This window comes from Anas platyrhynchos, chromosome Z (genome assembly GCF_047663525.1).
Source record: "Anas platyrhynchos isolate ZD024472 breed Pekin duck chromosome Z, IASCAAS_PekinDuck_T2T, whole genome shotgun sequence".
Lineage (NCBI taxonomy): Eukaryota > Metazoa > Chordata > Aves > Anseriformes > Anatidae > Anas > Anas platyrhynchos.
Window position 1 is genome coordinate 13705955 of NC_092621.1, and position 16188 is coordinate 13722142.

Consider the following 16188-nt stretch of genomic DNA (forward strand, 5'->3'; position numbering starts at 1 on the left):
GAAGCAGCCAGGCATGGTGGTAGGCACCCAGGCTTGGCAAGGTCCATACATGTCTTCCCTGGCATTCAGCCCTCTTGGACCACTGCTGCTGAGACTTCATCTCTCATTTTTGCCAGGTCTGACATCAGCTAATCACCTAATGAGCCTGGTCAGCTCACTTAGCTTGCCTGAAACAGATCTTTGTGGTTTCTTCTTTTTTTTTTTTTTTTTCCCTGATGCTTTGGTGACCAAGGGGTCAAATGAATATTAGAGCTTGTGGAAAATGAGAGGTGTGGCTGTGCAGGGGGGAGGAAGGAAAAGGCACTGACCTTCGCTATGCCTCCTAGATCTGCTCAGTCCTAAAGGGGCAGCTACATGAGGTGCCTGAGATGACCCGTCATGGCCCTTCAAAGTGGTGGGCTTACTTTCTCAGGCACTCAGCATCCCAGGCATCACTTCCCCATCAAGTGTCAAATTCTTGATAACAGGTGCTAAAAGTCACAACAGAAGGTTTCAATCAATGGTAGTAACTAGCAAAAAAAAAAAGTAAATTAGGAGAATGATAGAGAAACTATACCCCTCATATTGGGATGGTGGCATGACTTGTGTGTTATTGTCAGTGATGAATGCAAGCAGTGCTGAGGATCTGTCCTGTTACTGCTGGTAGTGTCATCCCACTGTCTAAAGAAGACCACCAGGCAAATGCATTTCTTCTGCAGGCTTGTTCTGAACATTCCTGATGTGCATCGGAGGTACAGGCATGGGAGGTATTTGAGCTTCTTCTCCCAGTGCTGGAGTAGAGAGAGCTCATTCTGAAAACAATCTGTTGTGACTCAGCCACATGGAGCAGCTGCAGATGTGATTTTTGGCCTTGATCAAGTATGAAAAGTCAAGGATGTATTTGAACTGACATAACTGTATGCAGCCTGTAGAACTGGTTTGTTAATGTGAGTCCAAAACCACCATTTTTCATAAGGGAGTTTTTTATTCCTTGGTAAGCAGTAGCATCACGTACCAATACTGCCTTGTACCCTATTTTTCCTCAGCAGACAGTATTGTTAAATAATATATAAATCTGAATGAAAACGGACTTTTATTTACAATCAATAGCTGCATGGCTCTCTGGTCCAGTCTGTGCTGTTTGTGATCAGGGCATGAGTTAATCCTGTCTGCTTATGGTTGCATTCAGGTTTATAGCACCAATTCTCTCCACCTCAGTCTCAAATATACTTTGCCTTAATAACAAACAAACAAACAAAAAAGGTGAAACTATGTCCAGATCCAAATATGCAAGTAAAATCCACTGAATATTCAAACAACAAAGAGAAAGGTCATGTCTGAGGTCGTGTCTGTCCTCTGTGTTTGTTAGGAAAATGTGCTACAAAGGTAGCAGTTAGACCTCTCTCTATGTTGTTTTTCTACTGTGCTGGAGCTGGGATGCTGTTGTAACATACGACAGCAAAGGCTGAGGATCGATGATGCCAGCTGACAAGCAATATGAAGGGGCACTGCTACATCCAAGGATGGAGAGATGCCTGCAGGGACTCTCTTTTCCCCACCCCTCTCTGGACTGTTTGCTCTGAGCTGAATGAGAGCTGCTGGGCTCCTCGGAGCCACCCAAGGATTCTCTCAATGCTGGACACAGCAGCTATGGAGCGGCAGTGACTAATGAGGCGTGGAGTCTGGCCCAGTGCACATTTCCCACATATGTTTTTGCAATCCTGCAAAACAGAAAATTACTTTGTTGTCTCTGTAATAAGTGAATTCTTAAAAGGAGATAAATATAGTAGTAAAGTAGACAGATTCTGTCTTCTGTAACAGAGACGAAAATCTGGAGATAGTTCCACTGAAACCAGTGATTAAATTGTTGAGCAGTATTTGGCCCTTAGTATCCTGTTTCTTTCCAAGTTCACCAGATCCTTGGGAATAAAGGAGTTAGTTGTGAAAGGTGGTGGGAGGACAAGGCAATAGGTTAACTGATTGTTGACTGCTACTGACTAATGGCAGTCTCTGGAGAAACTCTGCCTTGCATTTTCACCTGATGTTATTTAGTGCTAAATGCGTATATTGATTTTTATATGGGAGAAAACTGCTAAACCACATTTCTGTCTTTGCTTTTCAGATATTATTATCCAGTATCCTCAGTTCTATGGCTACTCATACATCACATTCGAACCACTGAAAAACTCCTATCAGACATTTCAAATTACCCTTGAATTCAGGGTAAGTTTAAGCAATTTCAAGCTCAGTTAGGAGCTCCAAATTTTATTGTCTTATTCTGATTTTACTGACACTAGAATGGTAACTTAGCTTCACTATAACTTATAATGCAATTGTGATGAGTCTATATGTAAACTTCATCTCTAAAGATCTGGCTTCACATCCAATGAATGCAAATTAATTTGGTAATCTGAGCTAAAATGTTTGTGCCCATTATTAGTGGTTAGTGCGTGAAAGAGTCCTTGAGACTAGTGATATCAGGCATTACAGGTAGTGGCAATGAACGTTGGCAGGTCTGTAGCCATGTGAATGAGCTATAGGCCAAAGTACATCTGGGTGATTTTGTTGTACTGAGCCAAAAAAAAAAAAAAGGCCTTCTGTCCAGAGTTCCTTTCCTAAGCTGCAGTATATAAGTAGGCATTATTTCCCACCTCTGAAGTTTGGGACACCTGCAAGATGCTGGGCTACCTGAGTTATAGGTCTGATGTGGTAGGTGTGGTGGCTTTACCCAGCTGGGCAGCAGAACTCCACCACAACCAGTCTCTCACTCCCCCTCCTCTAAGGGAAAGGGGGAGAAAATATGATGGTGGGGTCTGGAGGGTTGAGATAAGGACAGAGAGATCACTCACCAATTATCATCATGGGCAAAACAGACTCAGCATAGGGAGATTAGAAAAAATTATTACCTATTACTAACATGCTAGAGAAGCGAGAAACAAAGAAAAGAAACTAAAAACACCTTCCCCCCATCTACCCTCTTCCACCTCATCCCCCTGAGCAGAGCAGGGGAATGGGGAATGGGGGCTGTGGTCAGTCCCTGATGCTTCATCTCTGCCACTCCTTCATGGTCACTCTCTGCCCCTGTTCTGCTTGGGGCAGAGAGCATTACATATGCTCCCAAAGAAATGCAAATAATATCACTTATTGGCTTGGCTCTGCTCTGGGCAGCAGCGGGTCATTTTGGAGCCAGCTGAAACTGGTCCTTATCTAGCATGGGGCAGCCTCTGGATTCTTCTCACAGAGGCCACCCCTGCAGCTGAAAAACCTCCCACTACCAAAACCTTGCCATGTAAACTCACTACAATAGGGCATACACCACATGGGCTTGTTTGGTGTCTGTGTATTAGGACAGAGCTGATTAGGACTGCTTGTAGGGAAGGTGGGCCAGCACGTCCTGTAGCTGAGCTCTCAGCTGCACCCCTGCTCCCATGCAAGGCAGACTGGCCAGCATCACAGCCTAGATATGATTATTTCACTAGAGCAGTAAGCAATCTGTTGCCTCATGTGGTGATCCAATGCTCTTCATGCAATTAGTCAGCTCAAATTGTAGGATGGCTGTGAAAAGCCACTGTCTGCTGTTATGCTCATATGCATAAATTTTGCCTGCACAGGTTGTTCAGCTTGAAAAGCGTGAGGCTCATTGAACATGTGAAATAGGGTGTGTGTATTCATGTGCAGCAAGTCTAATGTGTCTATGCTTAGCAGGCTTGCTAGGATGTCCTTGCTAGACTTTGTGCTCAGAGTTTTCACATTGGGCATTAAATTGTAGAATCATTAAGGTTGGAAAAGACCTTTAAGATCATCTGGTCCAACCACCCCCTAGCCACCAATATCACCCACTAAACCATGTCCCTAAGCACCACGTCCAACCTTTCCTTAGATACCCACAGGGATGGTGACTCCACCACCTCCCTGGGCAACCTGTTCCAATGCCCTTTCTGGGAAGAAATGTCTCCTCATTTCCAACCTAAACTTCCTCTCGTGCAACTTGATGCCATTCACTCTAGCCCTATTGCTAGTTATTTTTGAGAAGAGGCTGACTCCCAAGTCACCCACACCTTCCTTTCAGGTAGCTGTAGAAAGCAATAAGGACTTCCTCTTCTCCAGACTAAACAACCCCAGTTCCCTCATCCATTCCTCACAGGACTTGTGCTCAAGGCCCTTCACCAGCTTCGTAGCCCTTCTCTGGACACCATCAGGGCCAGGATGTCCTTCCTGTAGTGAGGAGCCCAAAACTGAACACCATTCTCAAGGGGTGGCCTCACCAGAGCTGAGTACAGGGGGACGGTCACCTCCCTGGTCCTGCTGGCTGCACTCATCCTGATACAAGCCATGATGCCTTTGGCCTTCTTGGCCACCTGGGCACACTGCTGGCTCATGTTCAGGTGAGCATTGACCAGCACCCCCAGAGCCTTTTCCAGTGCACAGCTTTCCATGTCTAAGTTTTATTCTTTCAAGCTTGTTGCTAGATCTGATGGTATCATACCATAAACAGATGTTTGTAAACCATTTAAGCATAATGACAATACTTTTTATGCTCTTCAAATGCAGAATTCATAATGGATCGACCAGTTTCTGATTTTGTTTGAAGTTTAAAACTTAATCTGAAAGATCTTGTACCTTTTCTAGAGAACAGTCCTCCAGCGCTACTTGTGTTTATTTGTCACTGTGAGGCTTAGACTTTGGTTTTTCATGCTTACATCATCATTACAGGCTGAATCAGAAGATGGTTTGCTGCTATACTGTGGAGAAAATGAACATGGCCGTGGTGATTTTATGTCACTGGCAATCATCCGACGGAGCATCCAGTTCAGGTAAAACATTGATTTCTAATAGGCTCGCCTCCATGCTAAATCTAATTTAAAGAAAAGGGGCTGCTTTTGGTGATGAATATCTGTCATGTCTATGACTTTTGCACAGTGTAGTGCTCAGAATGGATAGTATTGCTTCATGGGACAGTTCTTCGATAGTTTCTTCTCTCATTCTCAGTGTGTTGACAAGTGACCTTTTGAACTCATTTTACTCAGACCTTGGTGTAAAGGCAAAATGATCAGTTTTCTTTGGGGTATTGGTCTGGGACTCATTGCTATGTCACCACATATGACAGTGAGCCACTGTACTTGTTGAGCTTATGCTGTGTCGAGCTGTGCATAGTCAGTGTTTTTGCTTCACAGCAAAAGGAGCAAATCATGTAGCAAAATAAAGGACTCCATGCCACCAAGGGGCCTGGAGCTTCATTCCATACCATTTGTTTAGATGGGAGTTGTAGATTATTTTTTTTTTTTTATGTGACAATGGAGGGGGTTTCTGCATTGCTGTGGATACTAAGTGTGTGAGGGAGTATCTCAAGACTCTCCTTATTTGGGAAGCTGAGTCCTTAGAAAGCGGGGAAAGCCAGAGTGGAGACGTGCCCTGGCTCTGTTTCTGTTCACCTCCTGCACTGAACAGCAATTAGAGAAAATGGCACGTTTTGTGCATGGCCAGATCCACAGAGACTCTCCAGGAGTTCTCCTTGTCAATCAGCACTGAAAGACATGAGTTTCATACAGAATCCCAGAGTTTTTAATACAGCTCTGCCTTTCACTAGGGAGCTAGAGAAATTCCCAAGAGAAATTACTGTGATAGCGGGAACTTGTAATACCCTGCATCTTGAAACAATTTTAGCTGTGGGCAAGTTTTGCAATGCATGTGATATGAACAGAGGATGCAAAACTTTCTCCATGAAAGGGGAATAATAAAATTGGAAACATGTAATAGATCGTACTTAGACCTGCTTTCTAATTTGCCTGTTGCTTGTTAATATGCATTGTGAAAAAGAGAGATTCCCAGGAGTGAAGAGAATATTCAGAGTCTAAAAACATTCAGTATTTGGTTAATGAAAAATTGTGACCCTGCCCTCTCTGTCTCCTGTTGCCAGGTTTAACTGTGGCACTGGAGCTGCAGTTATAACAAGTGAAAACAAAATAAAGCTGGGGAACTGGCATAGTGTCACACTGTTTAGAGATGGGCTGAATGGCTGGCTCAGGATGGACAATGATGCTCCGGTCACAGGAAAATCTCAGGTAGGTAATCCTGCACTTGCAGCTCAACCTGGTGCCACCCAGATCCCTGTCATGCCATCCAGGTTCCCATCATGCTCCCTCCTTGCTCTGCACCCTCCTGCTGCACTGTGCTGGTGTCACAGACAAGCTGCTGAGAAGTTTGCCAGGTTTTACAGCTGCTGACTCTGATTGCTTTCTTTTGCAAGTCTCAGCTTCTCCCTTCCCTCAGCCAGAAAAGACTAGTCATATGTGTTTATGTGTATATATTTATGTACAATATACATATGGCCACACAAGATTTGTATAAAAAAGTGTAATTAAATGTATACCATGTACATAGATTTAAGCACGGTAATGGAGATAGACATTTTGTCCTGACTGTTGGTAACATCAACAATTTAATTCAAGACCAAAATATAATAGAGGAAGATATTTTGACTTGCTCATCTGTTACCAAACCAGAGACCAGAAGTGAAATTAAGGCACTGAAAAAAAAAAGAAAAAAGAAAAGACAATTACAAATTGGTTTGGATGTCTTTCCTCTTCTCTTTCATAACCACTATTAGCATGCCATCCCTGGACTTGAAAAAAGTGGCTTCAAACACCTTATTACTTTACACTTTCATGTGCAGGCTCTGAAAGGGAAAAAAAAAATAATCTTGAGGACTTGAGTAATAGGAAGAGGGTGAAGCCTGTCAGCTTAAATGCTCTATGCTTGGGGCCTAATGGCAAGAACTTCTGCTGCGCTTTGAGTGCTCATCAGTTGGCAATGACAGAGGAGAAGGATTTTAATGTCTGTCACGTGTCACTATGTGTTACCAGTGCTGTAAGGCCATGCAAAAGGCAAATGTGATTCCCAGAGGAACAGGAGATCTGTCCAGTAGAGACTAATGCTGTTTTTGTAACACTTTGGTGATACTGCATAATGTTATGCAGAGCTGTGATCATCCATACCCAAAATAGGTTTGATCAAAAAGTTGATCAAGAAGAGGTGCAAGAAGGTGGATTATGGTCCAAGAGGATTCTAACAATGAACACACACTTCTCTAGCTGCAGTTATATCAGAAAAATAGTTAACTGTTCCAGGTGTTGCTCTCCACCAGAACTTCTTAGTTAAAATGACCTGGATTAGTATCAGCAAATGATAGTCTTTTCTGACCTGGTTCATTTTAACTTGAAAGAGTTAGAGAGTTCCTAAACAAGAAGAGGAACTTGACTGAGGAAGGCGGGCAGGAACATCAAAGGCAATTGGAGATGGCAGTCAGCTGGAGGCAGGCTGGAGGGCTGTGTGCCTTGGGATGTGTCCACCACGAAATCGTGTAGATGTCTAAACTCTCTCTAGCCACAAACCCCACCTGAATTATTTCACCCTGCTGAAATCTAGATCTATTTGATATATTTCTGCAATGCACTGTGCTGTGAACACTCACAGACTCAATAACCTTGGCTTACTTAGTCTGGCCAAATAGAGCCTATGGGGCTTTATTGTTATTTATGGGGATTTATTGTTATAAATATCATGGAGGCAGGGCAGCAGTGAAAAATCCAGAAGGAGTTTGGCCTAACGGTCATGATTATTGAAGGGCACATTGGTTTAAAAAAAAAAAGGTTTTGAATAAAAGCAAGAATTGTAAATGTTTTCTTCTAAAGGGCACTGAGGTTTTGAAACAGCCTTTGAGTAGGAGGTGAAAGACATATTTTGATCAATTTATGAAAGGAATTATGACTCAGTTGCCCACATCAGGAAGAAGTTTGATTCAATGATCAAAAAAGTTCTGTTTAGTTTTCTTGTTCCTTCTTGTGCACTGCAGTAGTAATAGTAAACTAGTGTGTGTAGGTTTCCATAGTCAGATTAAGGTCAAATAAAAATAAATAAATAAATAAATAAATAAATAAATAAATATATTTTTTAAAGGAGTAGATTTAGTGCTGTCAAAGTGTGCAGAATCCCACTGAAGTTGCAGCTGTATCATTTTTTTTCTTGTTTTGGTTTTTACTGTTCTTTTTTGTAATTTAATTATTTTTCAACACTTGGCATTTGCTGAGTTTTGTCCAAACGGCAGTACTACATTGGTTTGTGTCCCCCAGGGCTGAGTTGAGAAGACAACAATTTTGGCAAAAGGAAAAGAAGAAATTGCAGCAAAAAAACAGATATCCACAATGTGTCCTTAGAAGACAGTGATTTTTAAGCTTTTTTATGTTGCATTAAATAGCTCATGTTATCATGATGGATGCTGGTGCAAAAAGTAACATTTAAGATGATAGACAGAGTGGAGGAATGAGCAATGGAAAGGAATTACCAATAAGCAGCCTTCATATCCCCTGGGACAAGTCTTCATGGAGAAATAATTGATTATGCACAGTGTGGCTTAATTAGTTATCCTGTGTTATGTCTGTTCTACATCATGCTGTGCTCTGTTTTCCCTTTAGGGCCAATACAGTAAAATTACCTTCCGGACTCCCTTCTATGTCGGCGGTGCCCCCAGCGTGTACTGGCTGGTCAAAGCCACAGGCACCAACCGAGGAATTCAGGGCTGTGTTCAGTCGCTCAGCATCAATGGGAAAATGATTGATATGAGACCCTGGCCATTAGGGAAAGCTCTCAGTGGTGCTGATGTGGGTAAGTGTAATGGTGTGGGGTTTAGCACTTTAAGCAGTGCTAAACCAGTTTTTTGCTTAGTAGAAAAAATTGAGCAATGGTCCATGTTTGAGAGGGGGAAGGTGTGGTCCTGACTTTTGGGGTAGTGCATCTCTGTGTCTTTGTGCATTGCTGTAGCTAGGTCTGTAGTAGGAAGGTTTAATAGCACTGTGTATGTAAATGTCAATGTGGTATACCAAAAACCCTTGTGGATACAGTTGTCAAACACAATTGTAAAACCAGCTCCCATGAGCAAACAGGAAACTCAGTGTTGCTGATATAATTATGTCTGCACCAGTGTTTCTGCCAGCATCTTTCAGGCTACCTCTCTGTGCTCCTGACTGACACAGTCATCACCAGAAGTCAATAGTATGCATGCTGTCTTTTTGTAAAACACTATGGACACAACGAAATGTGTTTTGCCTACAGGCATCATTGCACTTGTCCAAAGCAAATCTTTCAGAGCAGTGCTGTGGCCATTAAAAGGGCTTTTCCCGTGAAAACCCATTACTGCTGAGGCAAAAAGGCCTTCAGGCCAGTTGACCATGTATTGACCATCCATAGGCCTGTCAACCATCCGTTGTTTCCATTTCCAAAATCACAGTATGTTTAAAAAAAAAAAAAAAAAAGGAATCAATCATTTCAACATCTTTGTGGGGTCACATTATAACATTATCCCCCTTCACAGATGAAAAGGTGAGTTAATTAACTGGGCCTGTCTTCTATATGTATTCATTAATCTCTGCTTCATGTAACGGGCACTCAGAAAAAAAGATAGGGCAACAAAATCCTTGCTTTAATGACCTCCCAGTCTAAACAGTTTAAAGGGAAGGGTAAACCCCAAGTCAGAAAGTGAGTGTTAAATGCAGGAAATAGATCCCATATTGCTGAACTCTCTGTGCCATGCCTCAGCCACAAAGTCATCTTTTTTTCTTCTCTATAGCTTTGCATTTGGCATTCCAAGAAGGAAGTGATTAATGAGAAACTTCCTAACAATTGCCCTATATTCTCTAGATAGCATGACCAAACCTCTATGGCATACAAGGAGGGGAACAGAGCAGCCCAAGAAATAGATGCTGAAAAGAATAAGACTTTGGAGGCAGAGGGTAATTTCACGATAGAGTGAGAATCTATGGAATTTATATAGATAGATAAAAGCCTTGCTAAAGTTCTCCGAGCCCTAATCTCTATTGCCTCTTGGGATACAGCTGGCTTCATTCCCATCCATGAATGCTTCACATACTACTGCATTAACAATCAGCATCACTGAAAATAAGTGCTGGGCTCTGCCATGTGTGACTCGAAACTGAGCAGTAGAGCCTTGCTGTCCTTATGTGGCTGCACCCACTTTATATGATATTGCACCAGCAGAGATTTGCAAACAACATGTGGTATGCTAAACTTGAAATACTTAAATTAGAAATGAACTCTGCTAGGGCTTAGGGATGTTTTTTGCTAGCCAGTCTTTTATTTCTTTTCCAGTGGTACAGTGTATAAATCAGGGATGCTGTGGTACGTGGACCACAGGACTATGGGTGGGGAAGAGAGGGGTCCATACTGTTCCTGTTCAGAAGAAGCCTCCCAGCACGTAATGTCAAGAGAACAGCCTGTCCTTGCATACCAGGGAGCTACAGCTCAAGCTGTCCAGCTTGTCCAGCTGTTCTTATCATCTTTGTCCTTTTCTAGTCCTTAAAGATTTAGTTTAACTTTCGTCTTTTTGAAAATACTACCAGCATTGTTATTACAGCAGTTGCTCTAAAGATGAGCATCACATCTGAGTTTTTTGCTCACATCTCAGACTTGATGCTTCTCTAGTTCACCCACGTGCCTTAGCTTGAGTTCACCATCTGAAAAACTGAACTGATGCTGCTTGTTAATGTTGACATCATCATAAGTGTTCGTAGCCATGGGGGATTTCAGTAGGGCTGGAGAGGAGCTTGAGGAAAGGTGCAGATTATTGTTTTAAAATGTTCTTTCTTTTGTATAAGCTTGGAAATAGGACTTGTATATGAAAGATTTTATTTAAACCCTATAGAAACTGTCTTTTAAATTCCACTGGAGTACAGTTAGGTAAAAAACAGTGAGAAGATGCCCATTCCCCTCCTGCCCAATTTCACTGTTGCAGTTCAGAAGAGAAAATGATGGCTAATTGAGCATTGTGAGCACCCATGATCCTGTGGCTGGATGCAGGGCAGCCATTTGAAGGGGTAATTCCATGCTAAAGGAGAATCAGTTCCCTTCCAGAGGACTGCTGTGCTTTGGTTATGCCCCTTGTGTGAGCCCTGGAGCTCTGCATTATGCGTGCCACACTCAGGCCTTCTCTCTGCAGTAAGACACAGGTCTGGCAGGGCATTTGTACATGTACCTGAGTGATGTGAGACAGGTCTGTTTGGGCAATGAGCCACACCAGGTGCCCTGGGAGTTATCCCTGCCTCTGCAAGTCAGTGGGGAAAGGTGATTTTCCACCTTGGGTGACAGTGATGAGGATGAGCCAGTGCCTCAGCCACGAACATGAGATCCTTCACTGTGCTTTCCTTCCTGAATATAGGATAGGAACACTGATGCTGTACTGATACTAGTATCTTACTGAAGTTTTGTACAGCCCTGGTCTGGAAATTATCTTTAAAATCAGAGTACTGTATTTACACTAAACAAAGTAGAAAGGATATTTTGTAAGATTTTCCTGAGTGAGTTCAGATAACAAAACTATTCCCCAGTGTTTATTGTCAGCATTTCCTTAGCACACCTGTGTTATCCTGTAGGTGATAGTTCAGCCTCAAAATAAATGTGCAGTTCATAGTTTGTCATAAGCACTTTGCCCTTCCGAATGATGTACATACACTTGTGCACCATGAGTGTATTATGTGGGCTTTCTTAACATTTCAGATCAGTTCATAACTATCAATAAGGGGGGAAATATGTAAGCAGAAACTATCTAAAATAACGGAGAAAAAATCAACTAGTACTTTATCAGATGTACACGTGACCAGTGACAAATCTAACTTTATAGACAGTGGTTTTCAGAAGACAATAAGTAAACTATTAATTCTATAACAATTCCAGTGTAACTCCAGCAAGAATAAATCATTTATTTGTTATTTCAGGTGATGTGCCAAAACAGTAGGAATACTTATTAAGAAGCTCATATGCTGATGATATGGATTCCTTGTAGTGCAGAGAGGAGGGCTCACAACCTCATTTTAGTTAATAAGATTAGCTGCTGCTGATTAACACCTCCCAAGCCTACCAAGGCAGGAATTTACAGCGAATAAAGAAACACTTACGGTAACTGAAATAAAACAAGCCACAGCACATCTAAACAATCCAGAGAGTTTTCAATTTATGTTTAAGAGATAATAAAGATAGGAAAGAGGGAAGAAGAAAAATAATGTTTGGAAGGTATGACTGTCATGGTTTGTTAGTGAGGGCTAATTTCTCCTATTTTAAATGTTTTTTCCTGGTCTGGTACAAAGCCAGTTCTCAAAAGCAACCTCCTTTGTCTGAACTGTGCATGGTCTGACATACAGGGAAAGAACCTAGCTAGGAAATCAAATTTCATTGGTTACTTGCAATGATCAAAAGCCAAATCCATCTTCAACAAACTCCTCTAATAAATCAATGTTGTGGCACTGTGTTTAGGTGAGTGCAGCAGCGGAATCTGTGACGAGGCATCCTGCATCAACAGTGGTACCTGCACTGCAAGCAAAGCAGATTCGTACATTTGCCTTTGCCCTCTTGGGTTTAAAGGTCACCATTGTGAAGAAGGTAAAAGGGTGCTGGATTCCTTATATTTCTTTTTATGCTTTTTAGCTTTCAGTGTGTGTTCCAAATAGTGACATCCAAGAAGGTCTTATGCTATTACACTGACAGAAGACAAGTACTTATTTCACCTTATTGAAATCACATGGTGAAACCCTATCCCACCAATCAGTTTGGGGCTACATCCAGCTCCTATACAATCAGTGATTCTCAAACTTATTTCTTATTTCAGTTAACTATAATTAAGCTTCCGAAACTCACTTTTCAGAAGTAACACTAACATACTCCACAGCTGCACTTCAACGTTAAAAAAAAATATTAAAACTTTTCCTCTAGACAAGTGTCAGCAGTTTATTTTAAAGTATAAAGGATAACTTATCAATTTCATGTTGAAATTGTAGAGATACAAAGAAATTGTCAAATACACACCACGAACATTGCTTTTCATGACACAACCCACTGTAGCATGCTTGCTACCTTGAAAAACACTGCAGCAGATCACTCCAGAGTACTGGTTACAGAAAACCAGAAAGTTTTTTAATACATGGACAACCTTGGAAAAAAGACGGATTAAGGAGATGTAGGTTACAATTAAAAATATTTCTAATTTAAATGATAAAATTTCTTGGTTGTTTTCCTTAGTGTTACCTTAAAGTACAAAAGCGAAGGAACTGACACTGGTTGGTAGGTTAGTTGCTCCCTTACCTTTGAGCTTCAAGTGACCTGCTTGTGTATTCTGGATTTCCAGCACTCACCTTGGCCATACCTCAGTTCAACGAATCCTTAAGGTCATTTGCTAGCACACCCTGGCCCTTGGAACCACAGAATTACCTTTCATTCATGGAGTTTGAGATGACATTTCGTCCAGATTTAGAGACTGGTGTCCTTTTGTATAGCTACGACACAGACAGCAAGGACTTCCTCTCCATCAACATGGTGGCTGGTTACGTGGAATTCAGATTCGACTGTGGTTCAGGAACGGCTGTCATCAGGTAAAACAGCATTTCTTGTATTTGCCTTCCAAGGATGCCAGAGTGTATATCCAGGAAAGGAGTAAGCTGGAAAGAGGAATGTCCTATAATGATGTATGGGAGCCCATCTATCTCTCTAGTGCCTGCTTCTTGTAAGGAGGCACAGAAACACTATCGCTGTAGTCAAGGCGACAGGATCTTCTTCCTCCAACAGTTTGTGTCAAAGCATTGTTGTCAGTGTTACCTTGTCATGGCACCATCTTACTGCAGATGTTTTTATTTCTGCATGGTATTACTGAAATTCCCTGTACACCTCTGTGACATTTTCCCACAGCTGATGAGGGATCCATAACTATTTTATACATATACTTGCACTTTCTATCCACAGGATTGTACAAGGGTACTTTTGTGAGCATCATCTTCCCTGTTCTCCAGTTCTGGGCAGTAGGTGCTGGACTGGACATGTCATAAGAATCCCCAGGTCTCCTCTTTCCTCATAGTGCTGTTTTTCAGATGATCTAAGGGTAATATCCAATTTACCTAGCTTTAGCAGTCTTAAAGATAAATACCTGGTTTAAATGAGTCATCCAGGCTCCCAAAGACAGACCTCCTGGGAATGATTCGTCCTGACCTAGAATGAAATCCTAGGACAGGAGCAACGAGATTCCTCAAGACGAGCTTTTCTCTGTCTGTGTATGTGAGTGCCTAGTCCCTGGACAATTGTTCCCTGTGCTCTGCAGAAAAGGCAATGATTTGAACAGAGGCATTCAGTACCTTGGGTTTAGTCCAAGAGGCTGCCAATTTGACCAGGCTGATTTAATATATAGAAATAATCTATGTAAAGCTCATAAAAAATGTGTACACTGCCTGCAAATCTTGCATACCGTATATTTCGTGTGGACATCAGGAATTTTGGCTGTATTGTGATTGGGAGAAATATCCTGATTTTCCACTGAATGAGGACTCATGCAAACAAGCCCATTCAGATTACAAACTGAGAGATGAAATCTCAAGAGAACAAATGCAAAATAATGTACAAACCTAAAAATACACAGCTGTGGTGATGCTGTATTGTCAGATAAAGATCCTGGAGTTATCATGGTGCCCTGTACAAGCAACTCCTAGCTGCTTGGAGACAAATACAAAACTGCAAGTACAGTGCAGAGAATTCTTAGGAATGGAATAAAGAAAAATGCCACTACAAAAATCCATGATCCAGAGTCTTGAAAACTTCCTGCAGTTCTGGTCACCTCATTTTTTAAGAAATAAACAAAATTAAAATTAAATAAATAAATAGCATTGATATCCAGAGAAGGGAGAGAAGCAAATTCCACAAGCGCAGTAGGACCCTTCAACTGGGAAAACAGTTTGGTGGAAGTATGATTAAGATTTATAAGTTGTGAATGACATGGAGAAGAATAAGGAATGATTATTCTGCATTTTTTCATTAAGTGAAAATCAGAAGGAGCTCGGTAAAACTGTAAAACAAATGATATAAACAAAAATGAGACTTCTTTTTTTTTTCCTCCCAGACAGCACATAAATAAGTTGTGGAAATTAATTGTCACAGTATGTTACATATGCCAGAACTATAAATAGGTTTATAAAAAATAATAGACAAATTTGAAGAAAGATCCATTGAGAGAGATCAAACACATTTGTACGGATGCAGCCTTCGACTCAGGAAATTGCTAAATGACAAGTTGCCAGAAGCTGGGAGGATACATCAATGGAAGTATCACTCCAAACTTGCCCTGTTCTTTCCTCTGGCTGAAAACCATCAGAAATAGCTTATGTCAGAGACCTTTGCTCCAACCCAAAATGGCTCTTCTTACAACAGCCTTCAATCTCTTCCTGATTACATCTGTCTAATTCCTATTACTGGCAACTATAAAGTAGACATTTATTTTTTTTTTCGGTCCCTGAAGAATACTCTAGTGCTGCAGAACACCTTGGACTAAAGTTCAGACAAGATGTATGGAGCTTTTAAAATACAGCAAGAGCTACAAGCATAGGTTTGAGGGTTGTCAGGATTGCTCCACACCCCAGAAATGTTGTTAAACTTAAATGTACATGTGTTTGGTGAATACTATGCAGATTTCAAGGCCAAACACTGAGATGAGGAAATGCTGAGCTTGTAGTTGCCTGTGCACCATTGTATTTTACAGTGGCTCTATTGCTTTGGTCTTTTTTAGCAAGGTAATATTGAGGAGGCACACTGCTGACACACAGTGCAATCCTTTTGAGCCTATATATGTAAAACAAAAACCATGGATCCTGGTTCCTCTTGAATGGAATTTATTATGTCCTTTACACAGCATCACTCCCTCCAACTGGCTGCCACCTCTCTCCCTCCCAGCCTGCTCCCAAAGCATGCATTCAAGCTTCAGGCAAGGCAGTAACATTTTTGGCCCGAACACTGACTATGAATGTTATAGTGAACTTGCTCTGGCTGACACACATCAGGTTACCATTTTTCCTGGTTTAATCAACCAAATCTCAGCTGCTGGATCCACTCACTTCCTCACAGACTATGCACCTCTTTGCACATAGCCCTGTCTCCAGTTCATGTCCTTTTTTTGGATAATGTGGGCAACTTGCACCCTGTCATCAGCTCTGTCAGTGCTTAAAGAAGTTAAATAGATTCCCTGTTTGTCTTGCCTGTTTAGGAAATCACCACATAAAAGTCTGCCTTGATCTTGGTCATAATGCTTCACACCGAACCTTTTGGCCTAAGTGGAGGTACAGCTCTGGTCATCCTGACTATTTTTCATACACCCAGGCTGTCAAATATTAGAAT

At 41.6% G+C, this 16188-nt stretch overlaps 1 protein-coding gene across 4 annotated transcripts in view; it reads left to right on the forward strand.

The window, feature by feature from the left end:
* The window catches only part of EGFLAM (EGF like, fibronectin type III and laminin G domains), a 74653-nt gene that overhangs the window by 43413 nt on the left and 15052 nt on the right, over positions 1 to 16188 (forward strand). For all 4 annotated transcript variants that reach the window (XM_072031632.1, XM_038169727.2, XM_038169726.2 and 1 more), the window contains 6 exons: positions 2102 to 2202; positions 4693 to 4793; positions 5897 to 6041; positions 8451 to 8640; positions 12298 to 12423; positions 13166 to 13409. In XM_072031632.1, coding sequence (XP_071887733.1) covers positions 2102 to 2202; positions 4693 to 4793; positions 5897 to 6041; positions 8451 to 8640; positions 12298 to 12423; positions 13166 to 13409 — 907 coding nt within the window. The remainder of the gene's footprint in view (positions 1 to 2101; positions 2203 to 4692; positions 4794 to 5896; positions 6042 to 8450; positions 8641 to 12297; positions 12424 to 13165; positions 13410 to 16188) is intronic.